This window comes from Podospora pseudocomata, chromosome 5 (assembly GCF_035222375.1).
Source record: "Podospora pseudocomata strain CBS 415.72m chromosome 5, whole genome shotgun sequence".
Taxonomy (NCBI): domain Eukaryota; kingdom Fungi; phylum Ascomycota; class Sordariomycetes; order Sordariales; family Podosporaceae; genus Podospora; species Podospora pseudocomata.
The window spans coordinates 2,878,501-2,902,634 of NC_085889.1; the positions used below are offsets into that span (position 1 = coordinate 2,878,501).

A 24,134-nucleotide genomic window follows, 5' to 3' on the forward strand; every position below is an offset into this window, starting at 1 on the left:
CCGAATACTTCCTAATGGAACAAGTACGCCGGCGCGTGCTGTTGTGGTAGCCGCGCCTATCGGAGGACCTTGGCGACATGGTGTTAGTCCCGGAAATCCACCGACCGAATCTTCTGTGGGCTTGGCCTCGGCTTGGCTTGCACAGAGTTCCGGGTAGAGGAGCCTTTGCGCGATGGACTACTTCATTGCATCAACCAAATCTATGAGCGAACGGTGAACATGTGGACTGTGGTCCTGATGCCTTCTTTTGTCCGTGCTGTCGCAACCCGTGTCTCCGCTGGTGACAAGAGACTCGGACGGCAGAGAAGTGATTCAAGGCAAAGCTTGGTCAGCTTTAATGTTTCAAGCAAAGCCTCACCTTTCAGCTCTGCCGACCTTTCCATTTACCGATTTACCGTGATCTTTCCGGAGACTTGAGGCTCTCGCAGACTCCAGTTTGCAGGATACTTGTCGGTCCGAGTCCGACTCTATCCTCCACAAGTGTCGCACCAATACAACCTCACATGCTCGATCAGGTAAGAACGGAACATCTCAACTTTGAGTGAACCAGGTACGTGGGTGCCAAACTCGCTTATGGCACTTTCTTGGACGACTTGCCGGATTTGTACAAGTTCAGAAGCTGATCCCAGCATCGACATAGGCGCGCTACAGGGGTTGTTTCTGATTCGTGGAATAGTAGTGTTCACGTCGCACTGGGCGAGCAACTTGACCTTGACAGCCGCGGCATCAAGCGACGGAATAGAACTGACAGTGGGCAAAGTTCGCCACATGATGCCTTGCTCTTTTCGGTAGATATGGGGAAGGAAAAGCCCTTGGCAGCGGCGTCAACATGCGGTTACATAGATCATGGTTTGTATATACATGTGAGCAAAGGTAGGCGTATTGCCTGCCCCCCCGTGTTTTGCCTCTCACTCACGCCTTGACGCTCCACAAGGATGTTGCCCCAGTTTCAGCCATCATCTTCCTGCTTTTGATGACAAAGGAGGCCGCGACAAGCACCATTCCAATGAGCAACGTTGTCCCGGCAAAAACCTGCGCACCCCAGTAATCCCCATCACAAGCTGTGATGATGGCACCGGCAACTGGCGGGCCTGCCAGGGTTGCAAAACTGACGGTCGTAAACACCATCCCGATCCTCACACCGGCTTTCCGCACGTCGGTGTTGAGACTGCTCAGTCCGGCCGGGAACAGACTCTGAATACCACCGGCGACCATCCCGTAGAAGCAAGACCACACATAGAGGCCCGCCACATCTTTCACAGCCATCCAGCAGATGACACAAACACCGCAGAGTCCCGCCACAGGAACAAACACCTTGAGAGGTCCAACTCGGTCGGCAACGGCGTTCGGGCCTAGTCTCCCGATCACTCCCACGCCGTTCATCACCAGCAACAAATTCAAGCTCTCGGTGAAGTCCAGCCCAATGATGTCCCTGCTAAACGACGCCACGTAATAGAACGGAAAGTACAACCCAATAAAGCACTTGTCTGATGTCAGCTCTCTTCCATCGTCTTGTGCTATTCCCAAGGGGCGTTTTCAATCAAAACTCACAGTAAAAGCCCCCAACGCATACATGACATACTCCCCCTCCTTCCAAGCCGCCAAATCAATCAACGGCCCCGACTTCCTCGGCTTTATCCTCGGCTTCAAAAACACACAGCCCACCCCCAAGGTCAAAAGCTGAATAAACCCAATGCTCCTCATCGTCCACCCAAACCCAACCTTGGGCAGCAGCTCGCGCACCATGCTGGGGAAGATCAACCCACCCGTCGCACTGCCACAGGCCGCAACCGCCAGCGCAATCGCCCGCCTCTTGTCAAAGTACGTGCTCACCGTCGAGATGCTCGGGCAGAACAGACACCCCATCCCCAGGCCCATGCATATCCCCTGGCTGAGAAAGACCTGGCTGTACGTGCTCGCAGCGGAAACGGTAAACGTCCCCAGCAGGAGCAGCACCGTTCCCAGGGCGAAGATGTGCCGGAAGAAACCCGCGTCTGTGAGGCGGCCGGTGATGGCGCCGATGAAGAAGAGCAGGAAGATTTGCACTGACCCAACCCAGGATATGTCGGATGGAGGGCGGGAGAGGGTGGTGGTGTAGTAGGGTTGGAAGACGCCAAAGGAGTTGATGATGCCCCAGGTGTTGGTGATGACGAGGTGGGCACAGAACACGGCAGTCCAGGCTTTGACGCCGCCGTCGGGGGGAGGGCCGGGGTCGTAGTTTGTGCTTTGACGGGTCAGGCGGCTGATGGTTCGTGATATGACGCCTCCTGTTTCTAGCGGTTGGGGAGCGACGTCCGAGTCCGAGTCCGAGTCTGTGTCTGTCGTCGAGGCGCCATCCGTCTTTTCTCTTGTTGGCTTTACTGGTGGTGATTTTGAGGATGGTGAGGAGGAATCTGTGTCAATGTCTCTTTCTGGTCCGGCGACGGGGGGTGGTGGCCCCGTTTCGAGGTCTGTCGCCATGGCTGTGGTGTTAACGTCGTCGCCGTTGGGCTTTTGTGAGGATAGGATGCCGTTTTCCGCTTTCTTTCGTTATCTTCCGGTTGCCAAGGTTGGTGTTGCTGTTAAGATACCCCTTGAACCCCTATTTATTGTTTTGGTCGAAAGGTAACACAAGCTGCAATGTAGGAACAGTCAACGGAAAGCTGCTTGGGCATATATGTCGTGCAAAGGGCGTCGGGATTTGGTCGGTCCTAATTTTTTCTTAGCTTTTTTATCAGTCATCGACTTCATCAGTCACCGACTTTCAATCCTTGGTCTCTGTGGGGCCGTCTCGGCAGGAAGTCGTTGGTTCCATAACGGCGCACCCCGGCCGGGAATAGAGTCAAACCATTTGCCCCAGACCCGACCGTGATCCGATAGATAGGCATGGCCGACAACAAGGAACCTTCCATAGGTATATTGGGTCAATTTACGCGATCAACACCGAGGGCCGAGTTGACGCAATGTCCTGACAAATCTGGGAGTGTTTTCATAGTCGCTGGGTCCAAGTTACAAGAGGTTGAAGCATACAAGTGCGTTGCAAAGTTTTCCCGTAGTGTAGTGTCGGCTGCTTTGTCATGATGGTGCTCGGCCCGGAGTACCTTGCAATGTGTGTTATTCCCGGATCATTCACGGAGCTAGAAGCAGCACTTGTCGGAAACAGGTTAGGCCATGGCGTATTCCAGTGGATCCTGTTGATAAGTGAAAAATGTGCGATTTCGCTGAATGCGTTCTCCCAAATTGCAACTCCTCGGGAGCATCGGCCATCAATGACATACCTAGCTCTCAGAATTGTTTTTTGGACACTATAAATCTATGCAAGACCATGCCATTATCGTGGACTAGTTCAACACAATGGAGAAAGAAACAGGCCTTGTCGAGTTCTGTAACCAAGACAACTAGTTTAATCACAACACAACATGTGCTGCTTCTCATGCGATATTTAACCATGAGTCTCCCTCATCTAAATTCCAGACCATCATCATCATTATCATCATCATCATCATCATCATCACCTTCACTAACAAGAACAGCAACATCACCATCACCACCACCACCACCGCCACCACCTATACTAACAGAACCAGCACTTTTTTTCAACAAGATGGCCTCGTTCCCCCAATTCACGCGGCTTCCTACTGAGATTCAATGGGTGATCTGGGAGTTGGCTCTCTCCGAGTCCAACACTCACTTCCTCACCATGAACTCGGGGCATCATTCCCTCGGCCAACTCAGCCCCATCTATGGTCCAGTTCCGAACTTGGCAGCATTTGGTCAGTCGTTGCTAAGTCTGAACCCCTCCCCTCTCAGCTTCGCTCAATCCTGGTCTCGTGTTTCAGCCATTGCCAGCTCTTGCTACAAAGCTAAGAAGACTGCAGTGCGCCTCCACAAGAAGGATCTTGAATCTGGTAATCGTGGCCCATTCCCTCTGTTTGATGCATCTCAAGATATGCTGGTCATATCAACCATCCACGCTATAGATACTTCCGAGCCACCCGCCGACGCTGAAGACATGGATACTTCGGAGCCCGAACAGCCAGAAGTTCCTGAACCATTCACTCAACTTACTTTTGAACCCGTGGACAGTGTTGGTCACTGGCGGCGCCGGTACCCTCTTCTTGTTCCAGACTTGCCTGCCACCGGCTATCTGGCCAACATCACCTCTGTAGCCATCTACTGGAAGCCGGAGATGGACGATGCTGTCGTCTGCCGTCAGATTCAGTGGCTTTGGGATGGCGATGCGTGCCCTAAACTCGAGACAATCTACATTGATATCAGCATGAGATCCAAGAGGTATAGGTGGTTTCACTGCACTTTGCAGAATCATGTCCACCTTGCTGCGCGCAGGCGGACCCGTACTGTTAAGGGCGTGGTAGATATCCATGTAAGGAACCTCACTGCTTTTTAGTGTCTAGTAAGCATCTGATGAATCTCTCTCCACTGGGGCGTAAGGTAATGTTCTGATCACGACTTTTACAATTAGTCAATTTTTAATAAGAATGTAATAAGTATTTCTTTTTTTTTTTCAATAGCTCTGTGTTTTCCTGTATGTATATGAACTTGTGATCCTGTAACAGCTTTCCCGTATCAACAAAAACCAACAATAGCATGGTGTGCTTCCTCTCCTTATTTCGGACACAACCAGGGCTCGCAATGAAGTTCCTTCCTTTCCATGGGCCACCCAAACAACTTCATTCTGCCCTGCATCAATTGTACTAGAACAATCATCCAAGTCACAGATTGCAGACCGGATCAAATCGAAGAATGCAATTCTCCTTTTCACTTGCGAGAATTTATTCACGTCATTGACATCCGCAAATGTTGACACCCCTTTGTTCATGACATCAACACCATGCTTCCATGCCGCATCCGGCCTCAGATTCCTGTCCCTACCTTTTTAAACCAGTGCTGCCCCCCTTGGTGTGATCGATTTGATCAGCTGTACATAATTCATCGGATCCTCACCTACTTGCAACAACTGGATCTTTGTTCACCATGAGTTCAGCAAAAGACAAGCCCTCCGGGATCCCGGTCCCTTCCAACGCGGCCACTACAAGCCCGACTGCCACGACAAGCCCAATTCACCGTCGCTCGTCAGTGGGGTCCCAAACGGGAAACAACTCCAAGGGGACGCGGGTGAAACTTGAAGAGGGCCAGCAGAAGAAGCCCGAGGCCGCAGAGGACAAGAAGCCCAAGGTGGTGGAAGAAGACGCGCATAAGAGTCCCAATGTCAAACCCGGGGAGGAGCCGAAACCCGACCTCCCCAAACCCAAGGACGACGACTCCAACACTGACAACGACGACCCCTTCCGATTCGCCGCCGTCCCCGACGAGCTCCTACCCACTGGCCTTCCCCCCATTGAAGAAGACGAGCCGGAAGAAGAAGAAGAAGAAGAAGAAGAAGAAGAAGAAGAAGAAGAAGAAGAAGAAGAAGAAGAAGAAGTCGAATCATTTTCAGAGGACCCTTACTACCTCCAAGACGACCAACAAGACGTCTACTCCTTCACCACCCCGCCAACATCCCCTGACTTCCCCCCCGGAAACCCCCCCATGGTTTCTTCCTCCCTGCGTAAAACCCTCAACGAAGATTTCTCCCCCCCTCTCCCCCCTTACCTCCTCCTGCATGGAACGCTCATCCTCCTCGGGACACTCACCTACGCCCTGCTAAACTCCACAAACATCACCTCCCTGACAGCCCTCCTCTTCCCAGGCATCCAGCTCCTCCTATCAGGCATCGTCCTCTCCCTCGTCGATGCCTCCCAACCCTCCGACCCCGTGACTCCAGGTTGGAAGGCGCTCGTCCAGCTGGCCACGGTGGTAGAGTGGCTTTATTTCCTGCTGGAGCTCCACCAAAACTTTTACGACTACAGCGCCCCGGGGGCGTATCTCCCTGGCGGGTACGGGATCGACTTTGAGTTTGGGAGCGATGACCCGGCCGATTATAGGACGTTGGACAACCCCAAGTGGCCGCACGAGGCCAAGGTCAAGGCGACGAGGGAGAGGGGCCTGAACTTGGAGGGGAGGGTGTTGGAGGGGGTGGATAGGTTTGTTGGTGTTGCTGCTGGGGTTGGGTTGGTTCTTATTGTGAGTTCTTTTTCTTCTCTTATTGCTTGAATTTATGCTGACGAGATCAAAACAGTGGTTTGTCGTTGCGAGGGCAGTGTGGAGGTTGCGGAATGCTGGAGGGGCGAAGAGGAGGAAGAGAGAGTGGGGAAAACTAATTTATCAGAGGCAAAGAAGATAGGAATTGGTAGAAGTGTAGGTGATGGATGTATCATGTATAGTGTCATCCAGAGAAAATAAAATGCAAAAATAAAAATGACAAAAGATAGTGCCCAATAACAGGATTGAACTGTTGACCTTCGCATGACTTGATACTATTGCTAGTATTAGTACGACGCTCTAACCAGCTGAGCTAATCGGGCCTGGTGATTAGTTGCACATGGATGTAGAAGATATTGCTAAGCCTGGTCTCCGGTGCTGAACGATGTGCCTGTTGAGGACAAAGTGCGGGATGTAATGAAACTTTGTATCCACACACCCTGAAACACAAGTCTACGAGCGAGTAAGATCCTTTACGCATCCCATAGGTTTCGCTCGTTGGGATGGTTCACCCAAAGACCCATTCAGTGGAGCTCACGATGCCCAACACCAATGGAGGAACTTCAACAAATCATTAGCGGCCATGGTGTAGTGGTTAGCATTAATGCCTTCCAAGCATTAGAGTCGGGTTCGATTCCCGATGGCCGCAAACCAACATAAGCATGTAATCCCCAGTCTCAGCATGATTCTTTTGGGTACTTGTTTTTAATTTTTGCACTCTTTCACCTCTTATCCCAAGCTAGCTGTGAAGAAAGCCCATCTCACGCGGGGAGCTGTGGTGTCTGCCGCCTCAGAGCAAGAAAACTGGTCATCGAAAATGCCGGGTGGCACGGCGGGCGATCTAAATTATCTCCGTGTCTCCGTTACACCCAGATCCTGTTTCGACCTTCAAACAGTTCGTGTCAGCAATCGAGAATTTGAAGCCAATGGGTGAGGTAGATGACTGGTCTCGGAAACAAGCACTTAACGCGGGCTCGGCGGGTTGGCACGCATGCCATGGTGTATTGTGATTGGAGCGGTGGAAAGAGCCCTGTCTGCCAATCCATTTGCCATGTGACGGTGTCTCTGGCTGCATTTGCTTGCCGTGATGAAGATTATTTTTTTTTCATTTTTTTTTCCATTCTTTATCTGGTGGTCAGGTGGGAGTACAGTAGTACGCCTAGCTGCGCTAATTATCATGATATTCATCTGACGCTGCTTCTAAACCCGACATGATCTGATCTACTAGGCAGTCCTCTTTTAATGTCTATTCAGTTGACAGGTCACAGGCAGACACGACGGATAGATATCTGACAGGCGCAGGCAGAGACCAGAGACGGCATCCCAATGTGGCAGGGAAGCACGCGCGCGGACTGCAGTGTGGCATCGCATGCATTCTTTAAACAAGACTTTTTGCAAGCGTTAGTAGTGGGGTCTCCACGGCATGAGTTTCCTTCCCAGGAAGGCGCAGTGCTGCATCGACTCCAGAATGTCTCCAGCATGTCTCCAGAATGGAGAATAATCCAGGAACACAGATCAACACCTGCCCCTTTCTGCAGGCCAAAAAAGGGGTTTGCACGGCTTGCTGTCGGGAGTTGCTGAGCCTCCATCCACGTGCAGACACCGACCAGTGCGACCCCGGATTTTTGCTGTCTTGTCGCCTGGCATACCCGGCTGAGGTCGGTTTAAGGGAGTGTGTCTGGTGGTGTCTGATACTAGCGGGGAGGCCCGGAATCCTTATCGGGGCTTGGCAGCCCAGCTCTTATCCCCGCCGAAAAAACCCAACAAAAGCTGGCCACAGCGGTGAACCCTTCAGAAAAAAAAATATTGGCTCCAGAAACACCCACCTGCACGTGTGAAGCTCTTTGGCTGTCAGCCAGCGCCGAGCCTGAGCCTTCTCACGCGAGCCTTGGCTTGGCTCCCATGCTCCCTGCCTCTTCCGTGTTCCGTCTTTGTCCTCTTGAACTCCCACCGCCCGGCACGCGACCAATGGACTGTCTTTGTTGTTTGCGGATGGATGGCTCTCGGCATCTCAAACGCCTAGACAGCTAGGCCACCACCAACCTCCCACCGACTTCCCCCCGCGTTGACAAGGTGACATGACGACATTTGATCGCCCCCCTCCGATCCAGTTGCCCCCAAAGATTCCGAACATGACGCATGAGCAACCATCCCCCACTGGGGGACCATTGGCCAATATCAGGGCAGAAATTGACCAACAGCAGCAGGGTAATCTTGACTCTTGAACCTCGCCAGTGACGAAACCCAAGTCCCTTCATTCCCGGCAGTCCCCACTAGCGCCAAGAGGTGCCGAGCCCGCCAAGGGCTGCACATCGAGGTTGGACCTTCCATCCGTGGACAGAACCCACAGGCAAGGATGTCTCTTCCAGGAACCTTAAGGGCTATCTTGCTCTCCAGGTTTGCCTCCTTTCGGTTAGTGGATTGCGCTAGGAAGCTGGAGATGGCATTCGGTGAAGAAGCAAAAGTCGTATAACACGTCATGGTCTCCCGCCCGTCTGAAGACCCTCCTTCGTCCCTTCGTCCCTACTTCTGGATTCTCAACTCCAAACACAGACAGACACACCTGACGGTATCGAGCTCCCCCACCCCCGTCGACACCCACGCAGACCCTCCCCCCCTACGAGGTCTGGTTAGACCCAACGCGCTTTCCAACATGTCGCAACCTGCGGACCCCGAAAAAGCTTCGGGTGGCGGGCACATCTCGGGCCAGTCCAACAAGCCATTGAGTCGCCCGGCCCATGCTCTGTCTCACCAACAGGTTGCCCACGAACTCAATGCCGATACCCTCTCCGGTTTGACCGCCGCCGAGGCCCAGAGCCGCATCAAGGAGTTTGGACGCAATGAGCTTGGTGAGGGTGAGGGCGTTCAGCCTCTCAAGATTGTCATTGCTCAAGTTGCCAATGCCATGACCATGGTAGGCTCCCAACGAAACAAACGAGGTAAACTGGGTAATGCATGCTGATGAGAAATTAGGTGCTTATCCTGGCCATGGCTGTCAGTTTTGGAATTGGCTCCCACATTGAGGGTGCTGTCGTTGCCTTTGTCATTTTGCTCAATGTCGTTGTCGGTTTCTTCCAGGAGTACTCTGCCGAGAAGACGATGGACTCCCTCCGTTCGCTGTCCTCGCCTACCGCCTCTGTTATCCGTGGCAGTGAGGCCATCGTTGTGCCTTCTGGCGAGCTCGTTCCCGGCGATTTGGTTGAAGTCAAGATGGGTGACACCATCCCCGCCGATATTCGGTGCGAGAACCCCGCTGCCGCAAGAAAGCACGTGCAAATCACATGAATGCTGACTTGGCCCAACAGTTTGATCGAAGCCAAGAACTTTGAGACCGACGAAGCCCTTCTCACTGGCGAATCTCTCCCCGTTCGCAAGCGTGTCGACGACGTTTTTGACGACAACACCGGCCCCGGCGATCGCCTCAATGTTGCCTACAGCAGTTCCACCGTCACTAAGGGCCGTGCCAAGGGCATTGTGTTCGCCACAGGCACCTTCACCGAGATTGGTGCCATTGCCTCCGCCCTGAACAAGAAGGACTCGCGTGTCCGCCCCGTCAAGCGCAAGCCGAATGGCAAGGCCGGTCCCCATCGTTATCTCGAAGCCTACACGCTGACTCTCGGTGATGCCGTTGGTCGCTTCCTCGGTGTCAACGTGGGTACTCCGCTGCAGCGAAAGCTCAGCAAGCTTGCCATGCTTCTGTTTGGCATTGCCGTCGTCTGCGCCATCATTGTGCTTGGTGCCAACGAGATGCGCACCCCGAAAGAGGTCATCATCTACGCTGTGGCCACTGGTCTTTCCATGATTCCCGCCTCGTTGGTTGTCGTCCTTACCATCACCATGGCTGCTGGCACCAAGCGCATGGTTGCGCGCAACGTCATTGTTCGTAACCTCAAGGCTCTCGAGGCTTTGGGTGCCGTCACCGATATTTGCAGTGACAAGACCGGTACCCTCACTCAAGGCAAGATGGTGGCGCGTGGCGCCTGGATCCCCGGAATGGGCACCTACACTGTCGAGCTTACCTCCAGCCAGCCTTTTAACCCCACCCAGGGCGATATTCGCTTTGTTCAGAAGCAGCCCCACGAGATCAACTTCGGCTCGCAGTCTGAAAAGGATGACGAATCGACCAACCCCAAGGGCCCCATCACCAAGATCCAGCAGCTCCTCTCCGACAGCAAGGCTCGCCTTCACGAATTCCTCACCATCGCCTCGCTGGCCAACCTCGCCACCGTCTTTGAGAAGGATGGCGACTGGCACGCTCGCGGTGACCCTACCGAGATTGCCATCCAGGTGTTTGCCAGCCGCTTCAACAGAAACAGGCTCGACGTCATGAACGGTGACAAGCCCGAGTGGAAGGAGGTGGCCGAGTTCCCCTTTGACAGCGATGTCAAGCGCATGAGTGTGATTATGGAGCACACCACGACGAACGAGCACTGGGCCTTCACCAAGGGTGCCGTCGAGAGAGTGATTGGTGTTTGCACCCGGTACTGCGACAGCGATGCCGCCGATGGCGAGAGCTCCGAGGTAGAAATGACCGACGAGTTCCGCCAGCAGATCCTGCGCAACATGGAAACATTTGCCTCCCAGGGTCTGCGTGTGCTGGCTCTTGCCGGAAGGAAGCTGCCTGCTGGTGCCCAGTTCACCGAGGACACCCCCCGTGAACAGGTCGAGCAGGACCTCACTTTCCGTGGCTTGATTGGTCTCTATGATCCCCCTCGTGCGGAATCTGCCCCTGCTGTGCGCGAGTGCCACGAGGCCGGCATTTCCGTGCACATGCTTACTGGTGACCACCCGGAGACGGCCAAGGCGATCGCTATTGAAGTCGGTATCCTGCCCAGGAGAATGGAGCGGGTTAGCGCCGACGTGGCCGCCTGCATGGTGATGACGGCCTCCGAGTTTGATGCTTTGAGCGACGAGGCGGTTGATAAGCTCCCCGTGCTGCCCCTGGTCATTGCTCGTTGCGCCCCCAGCACCAAGGTTCGCATGATTGATGCCTTGCACCGCCGCGGCAAGTTCTGCGCAATGGTACGTCGTTTCTTTTTCTGCTCTTTTTGCCCTCCAGTTTTCGCTAACAGAGTATTAGACTGGTGATGGTGTGAATGATTCTCCCTCCCTCAAGCGCGCCGACGTTGGTATCGCCATGGGCGAGTCCGGTTCCGATGTTGCCAAGGATGCTTCCGACATTGTGCTCACTGATGACAACTTTGCCTCCATCGTTGCTGCCATTGAGGAGGGCCGCCGTATCTTTGACAATATCCAAAAGTTTGTGCTTCACGTGCTTGCTGAGAACATCGCCCAGGCCGGTACCCTCCTCATCGGTCTCGCCTTCAAGGATCGTTCTGGCCTCTCCGTTTTCCCTCTCGCACCTGTCGAAATCGTCTGGATCATCATGGTCACCTCTGGTCTTCCCGACATGGGTCTTGGTTTTGAGCGCGCCGTTCCCGATATCATGCGCCGTCCTCCACAGAGCCTCAAGACGGGCATCTTCACCCTCGAGTTTTGCGTGGATATGGTTGTGTACGGTCTCTGGATTGCCGCTTTGTGCTTGGCTTCCTTCGTGCTCAGAGTGTACGCTTGGGGCGACGGCAGCTTGGGCGAGCGTTGCAACGAGGAGTATTCCGAGGCCTGCGAAACTGTCTTCAAGGCTCGCGCCACCACCTTTGCCTGCCTCACCTGGTTCGCCCTGTTCCTGGCTTGGGAGTTGGTCGACATGCGCCGGTCCTTCTTCCGCATGCAGCCCGGCAGCACCAAGTACTTTACCCAGTGGTTCCACGACGTCTGGAGAAACCAGTTCCTCTTCTGGGCCATCGTCGGTGGCTTCGTCACGCTCTTCCCTGTCGTGTACATTCCCGTGCTCAACACCAAAGTCTTCAAGCACGTCGGAATTACGTGGGAGTGGGGCATCGTCTTCATTGCGGCTGGTCTGTTCTTTGCTGGTGTCGAGCTGTGGAAGTTTGGCAAGCGCGTGTACTTCCGCCGCACGGCCAAGAAGACCACGGGTAAGCAGTGGAAGGATCTGGACATTGAGGAGAGAGTGTTTGGTGAATATTTGAGCAGCGGGTATGAGTCCTCGGAGAGCCGCCTTCCGGATACCGGACGGGATTGACTAAAAAGGGGCGGGAAGCCCCGGGTGATGGTCGTGTCTCGCGCTGATGATCGTGTTTTGTGCGATTATGAGGGGTTAGGGGAAAAGACCAAGGGATGTGCGGGTCTAGAGGCCGAGGAGGAGGAGGAGATGGTTAGTCCTGGTGGTTATTCCCATTTGCATTTCACGTTGCAGCAAAGAGGAAAAGAGAATTTCAAGACATGGTACAGAGCTGCTCTGCAGTCAACATGTCTCAGGTACCAGTATCTAGCACCTGTAGATTGGCAATACATATTATGCTGGCATCTGTTTTCTCGTGCATGTTGTGATGGTCACCTAGAAGACTGCTCATCATGATGTTGGTGGAGGTCTATGCTCAAAGTACGCCACCGGAATTTGAGGCCTCCTGGGAATTAGCCGACCGAAAAAAAAATGCCGCATAGGGGTTGATCGGCGAAAAAATGTATGATGAGAGTGGGATTCGAACCCACGCCCTTTCGGACCACGGAATTTAGCTGGTAAATGTTGATTAAGGAAGACCTTAACGTGGCGCCTTAGACCGCTCGGCCATCTCACCGCGTGATTTGATGGAGGGAGCAGTAGGAAATTGCCCTTACAGCTATGGTACGGTTTGGTCACGGGGTGAAGTGCTTGGACCTCGATGGTATTTTTGATTTTCACAGAGATCAGAGGCATTTTCATAGCGAGATTGATCAGGAGGGATATACGGAACGGTTAGGTGTTCCTGTCTTTATCGAACCGGGTGTGCTCTAGGGAGTGAAATCCGTGACACAGTGGAACCCAACTCTACCCCCCCAGCTTCCTTCCCACCACAACCACAAACGACGGCTCCCCGACATGATCAGCCCAATACTCCCTATCCTCCTTGACCACCTCATCCTCCTCTAACGGCACAACCCCCCAACCCCCCATCCCCATGCTCTCAGGTATGCTGTGATCCAACTCCAACGTCGCCTCCATAGACGTAGCCTCAAACACGACCGGCACCCCGTCCAGCCGAAAACTAACATTATACCTCCACCCCGGCCCGCCGGTGACGATCTCTTCAAAGTCGCTAAACACCACCCCGTATTTTCCTCGAGTCAAATACCCCGCCCGCAAGCACCTCACCCTCACGTTCACAAACCTCCCCCCCGGCTTCAGCGCAGACGCGATGTTTCTCCACATCCCGATCAGGTCGTCTATACTCTCGGCGTGATCCAGCACCCAGTTCGCCATGACGACGTCGTATTTCTGTTCTGCGAGGTGAGGGGGGAGGGGCTTGGTGACGTCGGAGTGGATGTAGCGGATGCGGCGGTCGGTCCGGCCGAGGGACTCCTCGATTTGCCGGCCGGCGAGGAGCATTTCGGGGGAGATGTCCACGACGTCGACGCGGCCGGCGCCGAGGTCGACGGCGGTGCGGGCGTGGAGGCCGCTGCCGCCTCCGAGGTCGAGGATGGTGTCGGTGGGCTGGCAGGGGCCGAGGGCGGTGCGGACGAGGGAGGTTTCGAGCCGCATGTCGGGGACGGTGCTGTACGAGGTGTACTGGGTTGCTATGGGGTCGTATTGGGTTCGGGGGGCCATTTTGGACGGTGGCGGGTTTGATTTTTGGGAGGAGCAGAGGGAGAGGGGGGATGGATGGTGGTGATGGGGAAGGAAAAAAAGGGAGGAGGGGAGGAAGGGTGATTGTTGTAGTGATGTAAAGGCAGGTATGCATCCTTGAGATGGTAGTTGTCAAATGGCTTCCCCCCGCTCTACTGCGAGGTGATTATGCAGTGTTATTGCTCGTTTGGCTCTAGCATCATGCAGGAATGCGCCCGTTTGGAGGGAGGGTAAGCAATAGTCTACAGCGGTGGTCAAAATTTGGTAAGAAGTGGCCTTGGTGCGGAACTTTGTTGCTGTTCAGCCTGCTTGGCTCTGAGATAGTTCAGAGTTCTGGTGTGATGTTGCAACAAGAGCTTGAGAGGCTGGGTTTGGAGGACAGTTGAGATTGAGCTTGAGGTGGCAGTGCTGGAATGCCAACACGCGCAAGAGCATTGAGACCATGACTGTGTGTAAGAGCCCTCAAATGAGCTTATTCAACCGCGACAGCTTCAACAGGTGTCCGGGCAGGATGGTTGCCTGTGAAGCGTGCTTATACACACAGATAGTCAACCATTCAAGTCTGATCAAAGCCTACCTTGCCTACACCATCTTTCCCTCCAAATTTCTCATACCGCGCGTCTACAAAATGTCAGATCGCCCCATCATCGAGTGAACCCTCAAAAGTCTCTTCCCAAACAAGGACATCACCCGCGAGCCCTTCTACCTCGAGTCCCTCAACCTCACAACCCAAGACTTCATCACCACCAAGCTCAAGCACACATGCCGCCGCCACACCAGCAACATCTCCCCTGCCCGCCTCGGAGCCTTTCTCTCCAAAGCCAGCGCCATCGACGCCGTCATCCGCTTCCACAAAGGCAGAGAGGGCACCCTCGACGGCCCGTTTCCCACCCTCTCCCAGTGCCAGCAGTGGTTCCAGGCCTTCTCCCTGCAAAAGATGGCCTCGGCGAACAAGTCCACTGGCGGTTACACCCTCGACCCAAGCCAGTCCGCCGACCTGCTCATCCCCCTCACCCTCTGGCCAAAGGACAACGACGACCGTCTCGAGATTGCCAGACTGCTCCTCCGAGACACAGGCTGCGACCCCAACGGAGCCAGCCCCCGCTCCGGCTGGGACGTCTGGTGCTGGACCCCTCACGGGATGAGAATGGCGCCTTTGCACTTTGACGTGCCGCTTGGTGATGCCCGAATGGTGAAGCTCCTCCTCGAGTCTGGGGCAGACCCCATGAATGAAGGACGGGTACGGACGGGTGCCGGGGAGTGTCCCCCATTTGAAGGGGGTCGGGGACGAGGGATTCAGGGCGTGGGTGGAAGGGATTGGGGAGCCGGTCAAGGCCTGGTTGGAGACGGAAGACGGGAAAAAGGCAGCGCAACACTACGGTGATCCCACCGCCCAGCGGCAGCCAGATGCCGAGGACGAGATCATGGCGCTGATGGAAAGCGGGCACACCAGTGCGACAGGTCCCGGCGGGAAAGGAGGGAGCCGATAACAAAGGATTGCGGGAGTTGACCTTCGAGAAGGCTTCTTCTCAAAAAGGCTGGGCTGTAGATGTTGCAGCCCGCACAAAGAAGCGACAAAGCCATCCATCCCAACCTCGTCTCCTTCCAAATGTGCAGCACTCCCTATTTCCCTACCTAACCTATCCTACCTTACCAACCTCGCATGTAAAATTCCAAGTGCTGTCCAAAACATCAAATAACACCATCCAACACATAACCGAACCAGCATACATACCAAAAAAAAAGAAAAGAAAAAAAAAGAATAAAAGAAAAGAAAAAAAAAGAAAAAAAAGAAAAGAAAAGAAAAAAGAAAAGAAAAGAAAAAAAGAAGAAAGAAAAAAAAAACAGACATGATCTGCCTTGACTTCATCCACATAGAATCCCGACCCCTCGTCTCCCTCTTCCTCTCCATCCTCCTCCTCCTCCTCCCCCTCAAAATAATCCTCACCCTCACCTCCTCCATCCTCTTCCTCACCAGCCCCCTCCTCACCCCCCTCATCCTCCTCCTCCTCGTCCTCCTCCTCGTCCCCTACGCCCTGTGGCTCGTCCTCTTCCTCGTCGAAAACATCGCCAGCCTCTCCCGCCACCTCGCCCGCCTCCTCACCCTCCCCTTCGAGCTCCTCTGGGAGCCGTTCGGCTGGCTGATCAACATGATAACCGAGAGCGCAAGAGCGCAACAGGAGCGTCACGTCCACTGGAGGCGGAGGGGGAGGGCTCCGGGGCCGCAAGGAGGGCGCGCAAAGAGGGTTTCGGTTTGGGAGGGGAGGAACAAAGACGACGAAGTCGACGACGACGACGGCGGCAACGACGAGTACGTCGACTACTACCAGAGGGAGTACACATGTGAGTTGATTTTCTTCTTTTTCTTTTTCTATTTTTTTTCTTTTTTCGCGACAAAATAAAGGCGATCTTGACTGACGCGTTCATGTTAGATGGCGAGTGGGGGTCACAGGTGGGGGATCCGCTGAGGGGTCCGGGGGCGAAGGAGCGGTACATGACGGGGCGTAGGGCGAGGTACATTGTTTGAGTATATGAGAAGGGGTGTTAGGTGTGGGTTGCGTGGACGTCTGGACGGCGGCGGCAATGACGGATGACAAGAAAGTTTGGAGCTTGTTGTCTCTTTTTTCTTATTTTCTTGTTCCTTTTGATGAAGGAGTTTGGAAAAAGGGTAAAGGGGTTCAGGGGTTGTGATACTCGACTTTATCTAGATGGATGGGCGGCTGGATGTGGAAAGGAAATTCAGGAGAATATTTTCTGCCTTGGGGGTACTGTCTGGCGTTTGGCTCTTGCTCATGACTTCAAACATCCCCCTCAATGGGTCGCAACCTCCCTCACACTCTCCCTGTGCACCCTCGCCAGCCAGGTCGTGCTCATAAACGCCCGGATCCTTTTGCCGTACAGCATAAACACCAGCAGCGCCAGGTTGTTCGCCAACAGAATGGCCCCAAACACCCCGGCAATCATGACGGCGTACCCGTGCCGCGTCACCCAGTCCAGCAGGTCCAGCCCCATGCCGAAGCTGATGGCCTGCTTGCCCAAGTTCATGGCGATGAGCATCTCGCTAATGTTGCTCGTGTAGCTGTCAATGGCGTAGGCCAGCGTGAAGGTGAAGTAGAAGTAGCTGCAAAAGTTGCACATGACGACGCCGGCAAAGTACGCCACCCAGTGGAGGTCCCTCTCGGCCGCGAAGCCAAAGACGATGAGCCCGGCAGGGGCCAGGAGCATGACGGGGAGCATGACGCCCAGACGCATCTCGGCCTCGCGGATGCCCTTGTTTTTGCGCGTGAGGCGGGCCGCGAGCTGGTCCGACGACGGCGTGAACGGGATGGCCAGGAGGTAGCCCAGGAACGACGCCACGGCGATGAGGCCCGAGTCGAGCTGGGACCAGTTGTAGGGCGGTGCCGTGATCTTGAGGGGGAAGATGTAGTTGAAGGTGAGGGCGCCCAGGCCAATGTAGATGCCTGCCGCCGAGCAAAGAAAGCTATGTCAGCGGTTGACGACCAGAGCTGTTGGAGTGTTGCGTACCATATGTGGTGATGACCCACAGAACGTGCGGGACTAGAAAGTAGGTGAAGGACCGAGCGATCATCAGCAAGAAGTCGGCGTCTTTCTCGTAGACACCCCAGAACTTGAGGCTTTGGACAAACGTCTTTCTGGGTGGAATGACTGCTCCGGTCTCTGGCGTGGTGCTTTCTACTGCGGTGGGCTTTTCTTCCCCGCCCTCCAAGCTCTGCCTTTCCGGGGACGAGGAGCCGACCGGAGGCTTTCTGTGGTACAGAGTCTCCTCTACCACGAGAAAGGCCAGGATAAAGAGGGCAGCGCCGAATGCAAACTCGACCCAGAAGAACAACCTCCACGAGTGTCCGCCGTTGAGCATGTATCCGGCAAAAAGGGGCCCTGTGGCTCCGAAGCAAAGGCAAACTAGGGTTTGACGTCAGCACTCTGACCAGATCAACTCGTTGGCCGAGAGGCACCCACCGGTGTAATAACCCAACCTCTTCCCTCTCTCGTGCAGGAAGAAGATATCATTCACTAGCTGCACCGGCAACGCCTCGCAGACACTCGCGCCAAAGCAGTGCACCACTCTGGCAGCCATCAAGCCCGAGTAGGTCTGGACTTGAGAACAAGCAAGCAGGCCTCCGCAGTAGAGAATCAGACTGCCCAGCATCACCGGCCTCCTGCCGAACTTGTGGTAGCTCGGCACGAGGAGCAAGCTGCCAAACCCGAACGCCAGGTTGGCATAGCTGATAAGATTGCTGGCATCGGTGAAAGATGTGTTGAACTCGGCGGCGAAAATGCCAATGTACACCGACGGACCCAGCAGGGCCGAGTTGCTCAAAAATGAGTAGAGAGAGCAGACGACAAGGATGAGGGTTTTGCGGATGGGCGACCACTGTTGATGGCGGCGCGTGGTCAGCGGCTCGGGTGAGCAACACGACCAAAAGGGAGGCAAAGGCAGAGACGCACCTGGAGGGGATCATTGGGGTCCTCGGCCGGGACCGGGTACAACGCTTGTCCGTAGGCTGTGTCGTCCCCTTCGCGGACGGAGAGGTCGACGGTGCCGGGGATGTCGCATTCTTTGGCGTGGCTGAAACGGGGGGAAGGGGTCAGTTGAAGAAGCATGGCGGGTTCTGGATGAGATGTATGTCGTCTACCTACCTGTGTACCAGACGTCGCCCGCCGCTGTGGGCGGTGACTGGTCCTGGAGTACCCATGGTGAGGTTCGGTCGCTTTTCCCTCGCGCTTGCTATTGCAGTCAACAACAGAGGGGAAAAGAGGCAGAGTATGGTAGCTAGGGCGGGAAGCGCCATGAATTATAACCACACATTCATCTAGAGACCCCACTGGGGACCATAGATTTCTCATTGCTGGCTCATTTCCCCCCTGTCAACCACACATAAAGGCAGCATCCGGGGAGATGATAGCCCCGTCCCCATGGGGATATATTGGGGTACAGGTGTGGTTCGTGCGGAGAAACGCCGTTGCTTGTCGCATCCAGACGGGGGACTGGCGGTCGGAGAAGTCGGAGAACCTGGTCCTGTGACCTTAAACAGCGTCCGGATCTAGCAGCATCGGTAGTTTGCCACAGCCTTTGGGTAAGTCGACACCCTCCCTCATCGTGGCACCAGTTTCCTCCATGCTAACTGATTAATAGAACAAGCACATTAGGCCAGGACGCTTGCCAAAGTCGGGGGTCCTTGACTGGCGCCAAGATTGCGGGGGAGGAACCCCAAGAACCCAAGAGGAATCAGGATCCCCACAGCCTCCACAGGCGTGATCGACGACCAAGTCGATAGTCGTTTATTCTGCACAACGAGGCGTTGGGCGAGGAGAACTCGATGGATCGCGATCCATATCTGAGCCCCGAGCTGGCCTGTTTTAGTCTGGCAGTAGCTGTTCCAGCATCAACTGCCGAAGCATCCCTCAGCTCTGGCACGGATTGGTGTCTGTCACCCTGCGGACGAATGCCTCTGCTGGACTGAGACCACCTGGCACCCTCACACGTTTCACAAACCGGTCCCCTGGATCATTCCCACCTGTTTCGAAGGCGACACTCACGTGTTCCGCCTCAGACCCCCTTGGATCTTCGACGGTAAAGGAGCCGTAGGATTTCTGCCGCAAGGCTTCCAAGGCGTCTGCCCACGAGCCTTGCATCAGGTGAACCGAGCTCAGACGCATGTTCTCGACATAAGCCGGTAATCCATCTAGGAAGGCCACCAAGTCCGGCAGCGTAAGCTGGACTCCGGCGAGGTGTATGTTCTGGAGACGAGGCCATAGCCGGGAAACTAGGATGTCAGGATGCGAACCGGGAGAGGCGATGTCGAGACGAAGAAAACCGAGATTGGGTGTTCTGGCCAGCACCGAGCTTGCATAGTCGTGAGATAGCGTCTCCGTTAGTGGCTGGTGAGAGATGAGGGTAAAGGCCTGTAGTTGTTGCGTCGCAGAGGCAAGATGGGACCGAGTTGCTACACCTGACCCGAGGTGACGCAGAGGTGTCTCGCAAGACAGATCAAACCGCATGTCATGGACCTGGCCTCCAGCCATTGCAATGGCGCCTGGAAGTTCGAGTATAAAATCCATCTGCGGCTCTTGGAAGGCGGGATCCGGAGCAAAGGCCTCCCAGCCAAAGTCGTCTCTGACCAAGTCGGTCCAGGTTGTAGGAGACAACATCTCGTACCAGATGGGGCGCCAGGCAGATGGATCAAGGCCTAGCAGGCGACAATGTTCTCGGACCAAGACTTGGAGGCTGGCGGCGTCCAGGGTGCTGCACGGCTTGTCATCGTATATCAAGACAGTTCCGCGGGGCATGGTGGCCACGGCCGAGGCAACCGTGTCGACAAAGGTTCCCTCGCTTCGCAGCGCTTCTTGCTCCCTATAGAGCCTTTGGTACTCCCCATGGACGAGACGCAGGGCCCGCAGCCACAGACTGTCGTCGTGCTCCAGGGGGGTACCATCGCCGTGTCCGTCCAGATATCGGCGGAAGAAACAAAGGGCGGCTCTGCGATGATGGTCGTGGGCGGCACGGGCGTGGAGGGCTGGTTCGACCACAAACTTTACAAAGCTGGCACAGAGGTCGCTCAGCTCATGGCGATAGGAATGTATGGGAACACGAACAATGCGAACGCCGCGGGAGATGGTGGGGTGGTGTAGGATCTTGGTGAAGCGTTCGAGCGAGGCTTTGCGGCAGTCGACGGCCACGAGGGGCACCAAGAGATGGGAGCTTGCGGCGCAGAGTCGCTGGCAACTCAGACGGCAGCTCTTGATGTCTGAGATGTCGGTCTGTGGGAAAGCACCGCAGATTTGGATGAGAAGCTCATCGGGCAAGTCCAGAAGATGCACCATGGACGGCGGAGGGGTTGATTTTGCAGCTACACTGAGCTGGTCATGCCGGGTGCCTGGACGGAACCCCGAGGATGCGGGCTCCCACCGAAACCACCCCCCACGTTTGGATCCCCACCCCACCCGACCCCGCCTGCCTGTCCAGGCCCGTCCCGACACCTCAGCGACCGCGATACCTTACCTGCTACCTGGTACCAGGTGTCTTCTTCTACCGAGTACCTACCGAGACCGAGATCACCTACCATTGCTATCTTCAAGCTTTCCAATGGCCTGAAGCTAGGTACCTACAATCCTGATAAACACATGGGTTATTCCAACCCGTTTCAGTAATGGAATGCGGTCTGCGAGAAAACCCAAGCCCACGGATCGGCCGTCGACCTTGAATGCAATATCACAGCAGCCAACGGCCTTGGCAGCGGCTTGTGGAGACTGATAAGCCCTCTCACCGGGCAGGGTGGCAGGCCAAGCCAGCTCTTATCAGCAGCATCGCATCTTTCCCATAGGTAGACAAACCATTCTCTTATCTCGCCCAGACACACACACACACACACACACACACACACACACACACACACACAGAGAGAGAGAGAGAGAGAAACAGAGACCCCTGGGCCGGACAATGGCCCCGGTCGCTGATAATACCGTACTGGACGGGGACGGCCGTTGCGTACAAATACTGGCGACGTCACCTCCCCATCGTCCAGGAGTCTTGCCCTCCACCAATCTCTCCCGTCACCCACACCCCTCACTCACCACTTCCCGTGCTCCCGTCGCTCATGGCCGAACCAGAGATCGTCCCCGTTACAAAGTGGCCGGAATGGTCCTCCAACCCCGACGGCGGTGACCCGCTCACCCAGAATCTCAACGCGCCCTACGACAAGGGCGACCTGGCCTGGCTGCTTGTCTGCACCATCCTGTGCTGGCAAATCACGCCCGCCATCGGCTTCCTCTATGCGGGCATGCACCGCCGCAAGGCGGCTCTGACCATGGTGCTGCAGTCCCTGTTCTGTGCCTGCGCCTGCGGCATCCAGTACTGGATCTACGGCTACAGCCTGTACCAGTCCCGAACCACCAACCCGATCCTCGGTGATCTCAGCCTGGCCGTCTTCAAAAATGTCCTTGCCCAGCCCAGCCTTGCCAACAGCGACATCCCCGACATCTTGTATGCTGCCTTTGGCTTCACCTTTGTCAGCGCCACCGCCATGATCTTGGCCGGAGCCATGCTGGAGCGCGGCCGCCTCTTTCCCAGCATGGTCTTCCTGCTCTGCTGGACGACGTTTGTGTATTACTTGTGAGTCCGGTCCTCTCCTCTTTGACACAGGCCCAGACGTGAGCCAGCCCAGCCGGACGGTCTGCTAACGACACCGACAGCCTCGCATACTGGGAGTGGAACCCTTCCGGTTGGTTGTATAATTTGGGCCTCTACGACTTTGCCGGTTCGGGCCCTGTCCACATTGCGAGCGGCTTCGGCGCCCTGGCCTGGTCCATGATGCTGGGCCCCCGTCTGAACGAGCACGGCGTCGCCCCCACCGTCAGCGACCGCAAGTCCAAGCTTGCCCACTACAAGCCCCACAGCCCGCTCCTCATGTGCATCGGCACCGTCTTCATCTGGTTCGGCTGGTTCGCCTTCAACGGCGCCAGCACCGCCAACCTGAGCCTGCGGTCCATCTACGTCGTGGTGAACACGAACCTGGCCGCGTGCGGTGGCGGCATCACGTGGGTCATTCTCGAGTACCTGTACAAGAAGAAGTTCAGCCTGACGGGCTTCTGCTCGGGCATCATCGCGGGCCTGGTCGGCATCACGCCTGCTGCCGGATTTGGTACGTCTCTTCTTGGCCCTCTTTCTCCGTGTGCGGAATGCTGACAGCGGACCGAAACAGTTCCCGTGTACGTGGCCTGCCTCGTGGGTGCCATCACCTCGGTCTGTTCCTTTTACGTCGTCAAGTACAAGTACATCCTCTCGGTCGACGACGGCCTCGACATCTTTGCCATCCACGGCATCGGCGGTGTCGTCGGCGACATCCTCACCGGCTTCTTCGCGGCCAGCTTCGTGCCCGCCCTCGACGGCGTGTCGGGCGCCTCGTACGAAGGTGGCTGGTGGAACCGCAACTTCCGCCAGATGGGTCTCCAACTGGCCGGCGCCACCACCTGCGCCGCCTGGTCGTTCTTCGTCTCGTGCCTCTTGCTGTTTGTCATCAACAAGATTCCCGGTCTCCACATCCGCGCCACCGAGGAGCAGGAGGTTCGCGGCCTGGACCTGAACTACCTCGAGGACCTGGACTTCGAGGACGGCCTGGGCCATGGGTGCATGATTTCCGAGGGTGCTTCCCCGCACTCCAACACGCCGCCTCAGCGGGAAATTGTCAAGGCCGAGGGCGGGGAGAAGAAGGAGTAGAGTCGGGGGGGCGATGTGAATGTGACATGATTGATGACAGACGTTGCTGTTTTTATTTATTACGGAATACGGATACCCTGGGATGCCCTCACGAGGCGTGTAGATCATATCATAGACCAAGCAAGGCAGGCAGAGCAAGCGGGTTGTGCATAGTGAAGCTATTTTGCCAATTTCAGGAGATTTTACACAATACACTAGGTGATACTTTGGAGCTTCCCCTCGCTGACCAGCCGTCTGATGGTCTCGATGGAACTTTCCACGGCCCTCTTGGCGGTCTTTTGCCCTCATCCCATATCATCAGCACCGTCTGTCGCTGCCGTGGTCAGTCAGGCTGGGCACGCACCGTCTTGAACCTCTCCTCGAGAGCTGCCGCGTCCGGGGAGCCGTCCTCGACCGCGTCGTCCCTCGCCTCGAAGACATAGGTCAGGTACAGGTCCTCCCCGTCCTTGCCGGGACCCTGGCTGACGTGGTTCCACACCCTGGTGCCGTCGTCCTGCACAAAGTCGACCCTGTGCGGCGGGAACAAGGTGCAGACCTCCTCGACCTCCCCTCCCTCCCCTCCGCTCCCGGGCACGGGGGCGGCCTGGCCAAAGTTGACATGGCGGGTGACGACGAGCTGGCCGGCGGCGTTGGTCTCCTCGGAGGCTACGGCGCAGGACTCGATCACGGGCACGAACTCTTGGGCATGGCGGACTTTGCGCACCAGGCCGGCCCAGACTTGCGGGGTTGTGAGGACGGGATGCTGGCCTGGCCGGTTGATCGGGGCCGTGTATGCGATGTTGATGAGCACCATTTGCGTTTGGTTGGCCTAGGTGGTGGTAGATAAGTGTAAGTAAAAAGTAGAGAGAGGTAGGTATAGGCGGGGGTCCATATACTAGAAAGGCCGGAGTTCCCCACGGGGCACCCCGACTTGGTGGGGTGGTGGGGGTGGTGGGGGCACTGGGGGGGCCAGCATTGGAGCAGCGAAAAGCTTGAAGAATTTCTGCACCACAAAACCCCCCCCTCTGTGTCCTTCCCTTCCTTCACACACCATGGCATCGCACTTTCCCTGCTGCGGCCCCCCTTCCCTTCCCTCCCTTCCCCTCCCGAGATTCGAGACACCATCTACCGAGCCTACCTCCTCGTCGACGATGG

At 55.8% G+C, this 24,134-nt stretch overlaps 11 protein-coding genes and 3 non-coding genes across 14 annotated transcripts; 9 read left to right on the forward strand and 5 right to left on the reverse strand.

Annotated features, from left to right (window-relative positions):
* Positions 1–90: 90 nt before the first annotated feature.
* Positions 91–2,971, reverse strand: QC762_507050 (uncharacterized protein). The gene is made up of 2 exons (XM_062891125.1): positions 1,552–2,971; positions 91–1,482 (listed from the first exon to the last, which is right to left on the reverse strand). Exons 1-2 carry the CDS (start codon positions 2,458–2,460, stop codon positions 913–915), a joined length of 1,479 nt encoding a protein of 492 aa, XP_062742382.1. The 5' UTR covers positions 2,461–2,971; the 3' UTR covers positions 91–912.
* A 612-nt stretch (positions 2,972–3,583) lies between these two features.
* QC762_507053 (uncharacterized protein) lies at positions 3,584–4,387 on the forward strand (the record flags this gene model as incomplete). Its single annotated transcript, XM_062891126.1, has 1 exon — positions 3,584–4,387. The coding sequence occupies one exon, from the start codon at positions 3,584–3,586 to the stop codon at positions 4,385–4,387; it is 804 nt and encodes a 267-aa protein (XP_062742383.1).
* A 587-nt stretch (positions 4,388–4,974) lies between these two features.
* On the forward strand, positions 4,975–6,223 carry QC762_507055 (uncharacterized protein; the record flags this gene model as incomplete). Its single annotated transcript, XM_062891127.1, has 2 exons — positions 4,975–6,063; positions 6,119–6,223. The coding sequence occupies 2 exons, from the start codon at positions 4,975–4,977 to the stop codon at positions 6,221–6,223; spliced, it is 1,194 nt and encodes a 397-aa protein (XP_062742384.1).
* An 88-nt stretch (positions 6,224–6,311) lies between these two features.
* QC762_0083280 lies at positions 6,312–6,404 on the forward strand. Its single transcript has one exon. It is a non-coding gene; the product is annotated as a tRNA-Ile (tRNA).
* Positions 6,405–6,658: 254 nt separating this feature from the next.
* On the forward strand, positions 6,659–6,730 carry QC762_0083290. Its single transcript has one exon. It is a non-coding gene; the product is annotated as a tRNA-Gly (tRNA).
* Positions 6,731–7,539: 809 nt separating this feature from the next.
* ENA2 (P-type ATPase) lies at positions 7,540–12,563 on the forward strand. Its single transcript, XM_062891128.1, has 4 exons — positions 7,540–8,995; positions 9,055–9,320; positions 9,387–11,103; positions 11,162–12,563. The coding sequence occupies exons 1-4, from the start codon at positions 8,561–8,563 to the stop codon at positions 12,182–12,184; spliced, it is 3,441 nt and encodes a 1,146-aa protein (XP_062742385.1). The 5' UTR covers positions 7,540–8,560; the 3' UTR covers positions 12,185–12,563.
* Positions 12,564–12,629: 66 nt separating this feature from the next.
* QC762_0083310 lies at positions 12,630–12,740 on the forward strand. Its single transcript has one exon. It is a non-coding gene; the product is annotated as a tRNA-Leu (tRNA).
* Positions 12,741–12,970: 230 nt separating this feature from the next.
* On the reverse strand, positions 12,971–13,747 carry QC762_507070 (uncharacterized protein; the record flags this gene model as incomplete). The annotated part of the gene is made up of 1 exon (XM_062891129.1): positions 12,971–13,747. The coding sequence occupies one exon, from the start codon at positions 13,745–13,747 to the stop codon at positions 12,971–12,973; it is 777 nt and encodes a 258-aa protein (XP_062742386.1).
* Positions 13,748–13,966: 219 nt separating this feature from the next.
* QC762_507075 (uncharacterized protein) lies at positions 13,967–15,255 on the forward strand (the record flags this gene model as incomplete). The annotated part of the gene is made up of 3 exons (XM_062891130.1): positions 13,967–13,995; positions 14,432–14,957; positions 15,001–15,255. The coding sequence occupies 3 exons, from the start codon at positions 13,967–13,969 to the stop codon at positions 15,253–15,255; spliced, it is 810 nt and encodes a 269-aa protein (XP_062742387.1).
* Positions 15,256–15,615: 360 nt separating this feature from the next.
* Positions 15,616–16,292, forward strand: QC762_507080 (uncharacterized protein; the record flags this gene model as incomplete). The annotated part of the gene is made up of 2 exons (XM_062891131.1): positions 15,616–16,108; positions 16,198–16,292. 2 exons carry the CDS (start codon positions 15,616–15,618, stop codon positions 16,290–16,292), a joined length of 588 nt encoding a protein of 195 aa, XP_062742388.1.
* QC762_507090 (uncharacterized protein) lies at positions 16,114–18,576 on the reverse strand (the record flags this gene model as incomplete). The annotated part of the gene is made up of 5 exons (XM_062891132.1): positions 16,114–17,226; positions 17,291–17,686; positions 17,744–18,158; positions 18,233–18,353; positions 18,425–18,576. The coding sequence occupies 5 exons, from the start codon at positions 18,574–18,576 to the stop codon at positions 16,577–16,579; spliced, it is 1,734 nt and encodes a 577-aa protein (XP_062742389.1). The 3' UTR covers positions 16,114–16,576.
* A 613-nt stretch (positions 18,577–19,189) lies between these two features.
* Positions 19,190–20,608, reverse strand: QC762_507095 (uncharacterized protein; the record flags this gene model as incomplete). Its single annotated transcript, XM_062891133.1, has 1 exon — positions 19,190–20,608. One exon carries the CDS (start codon positions 20,606–20,608, stop codon positions 19,190–19,192), a length of 1,419 nt encoding a protein of 472 aa, XP_062742390.1.
* Positions 20,609–21,199: 591 nt separating this feature from the next.
* Positions 21,200–23,178, forward strand: QC762_507100 (uncharacterized protein). The gene is made up of 3 exons (XM_062891134.1): positions 21,200–21,896; positions 21,977–22,425; positions 22,486–23,178. Exons 1-3 carry the CDS (start codon positions 21,382–21,384, stop codon positions 22,998–23,000), a joined length of 1,479 nt encoding a protein of 492 aa, XP_062742391.1. The 5' UTR covers positions 21,200–21,381; the 3' UTR covers positions 23,001–23,178.
* QC762_507110 (uncharacterized protein) lies at positions 23,012–24,007 on the reverse strand. Its single transcript, XM_062891135.1, has 2 exons — positions 23,344–24,007; positions 23,012–23,275 (listed from the first exon to the last, which is right to left on the reverse strand). Exons 1-2 carry the CDS (start codon positions 23,791–23,793, stop codon positions 23,195–23,197), a joined length of 531 nt encoding a protein of 176 aa, XP_062742392.1. The 5' UTR covers positions 23,794–24,007; the 3' UTR covers positions 23,012–23,194.
* Between the last annotated feature and the right edge of the window lie 127 nt (positions 24,008–24,134).

Coding starts and splice junctions, on each gene's coding strand:
- QC762_507050 (XM_062891125.1), bottom strand. CDS start 2,460: ATGGCGACAGACCTCGAAACGGGGCCACCACCCCCCGTCGCCGGACCA. Junction 1,483..1,551: donor ATGCGTTGGGGGCTTTTACT/GTGAGTTTTGAT, acceptor ACATCAGACAAG/TGCTTTATTGGGTTGTACTT.
- ENA2 (XM_062891128.1), top strand. CDS start 8,561: ATGGTCTCCCGCCCGTCTGAAGACCCTCCTTCGTCCCTTCGTCCCTAC. Junction 8,996..9,054: donor TTGCCAATGCCATGACCATG/GTAGGCTCCCAA, acceptor ATGAGAAATTAG/GTGCTTATCCTGGCCATGGC. Junction 9,321..9,386: donor ACCATCCCCGCCGATATTCG/GTGCGAGAACCC, acceptor TTGGCCCAACAG/TTTGATCGAAGCCAAGAACT.
- QC762_507100 (XM_062891134.1), top strand. CDS start 21,382: ATGGCCGAACCAGAGATCGTCCCCGTTACAAAGTGGCCGGAATGGTCC. Junction 21,897..21,976: donor ACGACGTTTGTGTATTACTT/GTGAGTCCGGTC, acceptor CGACACCGACAG/CCTCGCATACTGGGAGTGGA. Junction 22,426..22,485: donor CACGCCTGCTGCCGGATTTG/GTACGTCTCTTC, acceptor GGACCGAAACAG/TTCCCGTGTACGTGGCCTGC.
- QC762_507110 (XM_062891135.1), bottom strand. CDS start 23,793: ATGGTGCTCATCAACATCGCATACACGGCCCCGATCAACCGGCCAGGC. Junction 23,276..23,343: donor TCGAGGAGAGGTTCAAGACG/GTGCGTGCCCAG, acceptor TGAGGGCAAAAG/ACCGCCAAGAGGGCCGTGGA.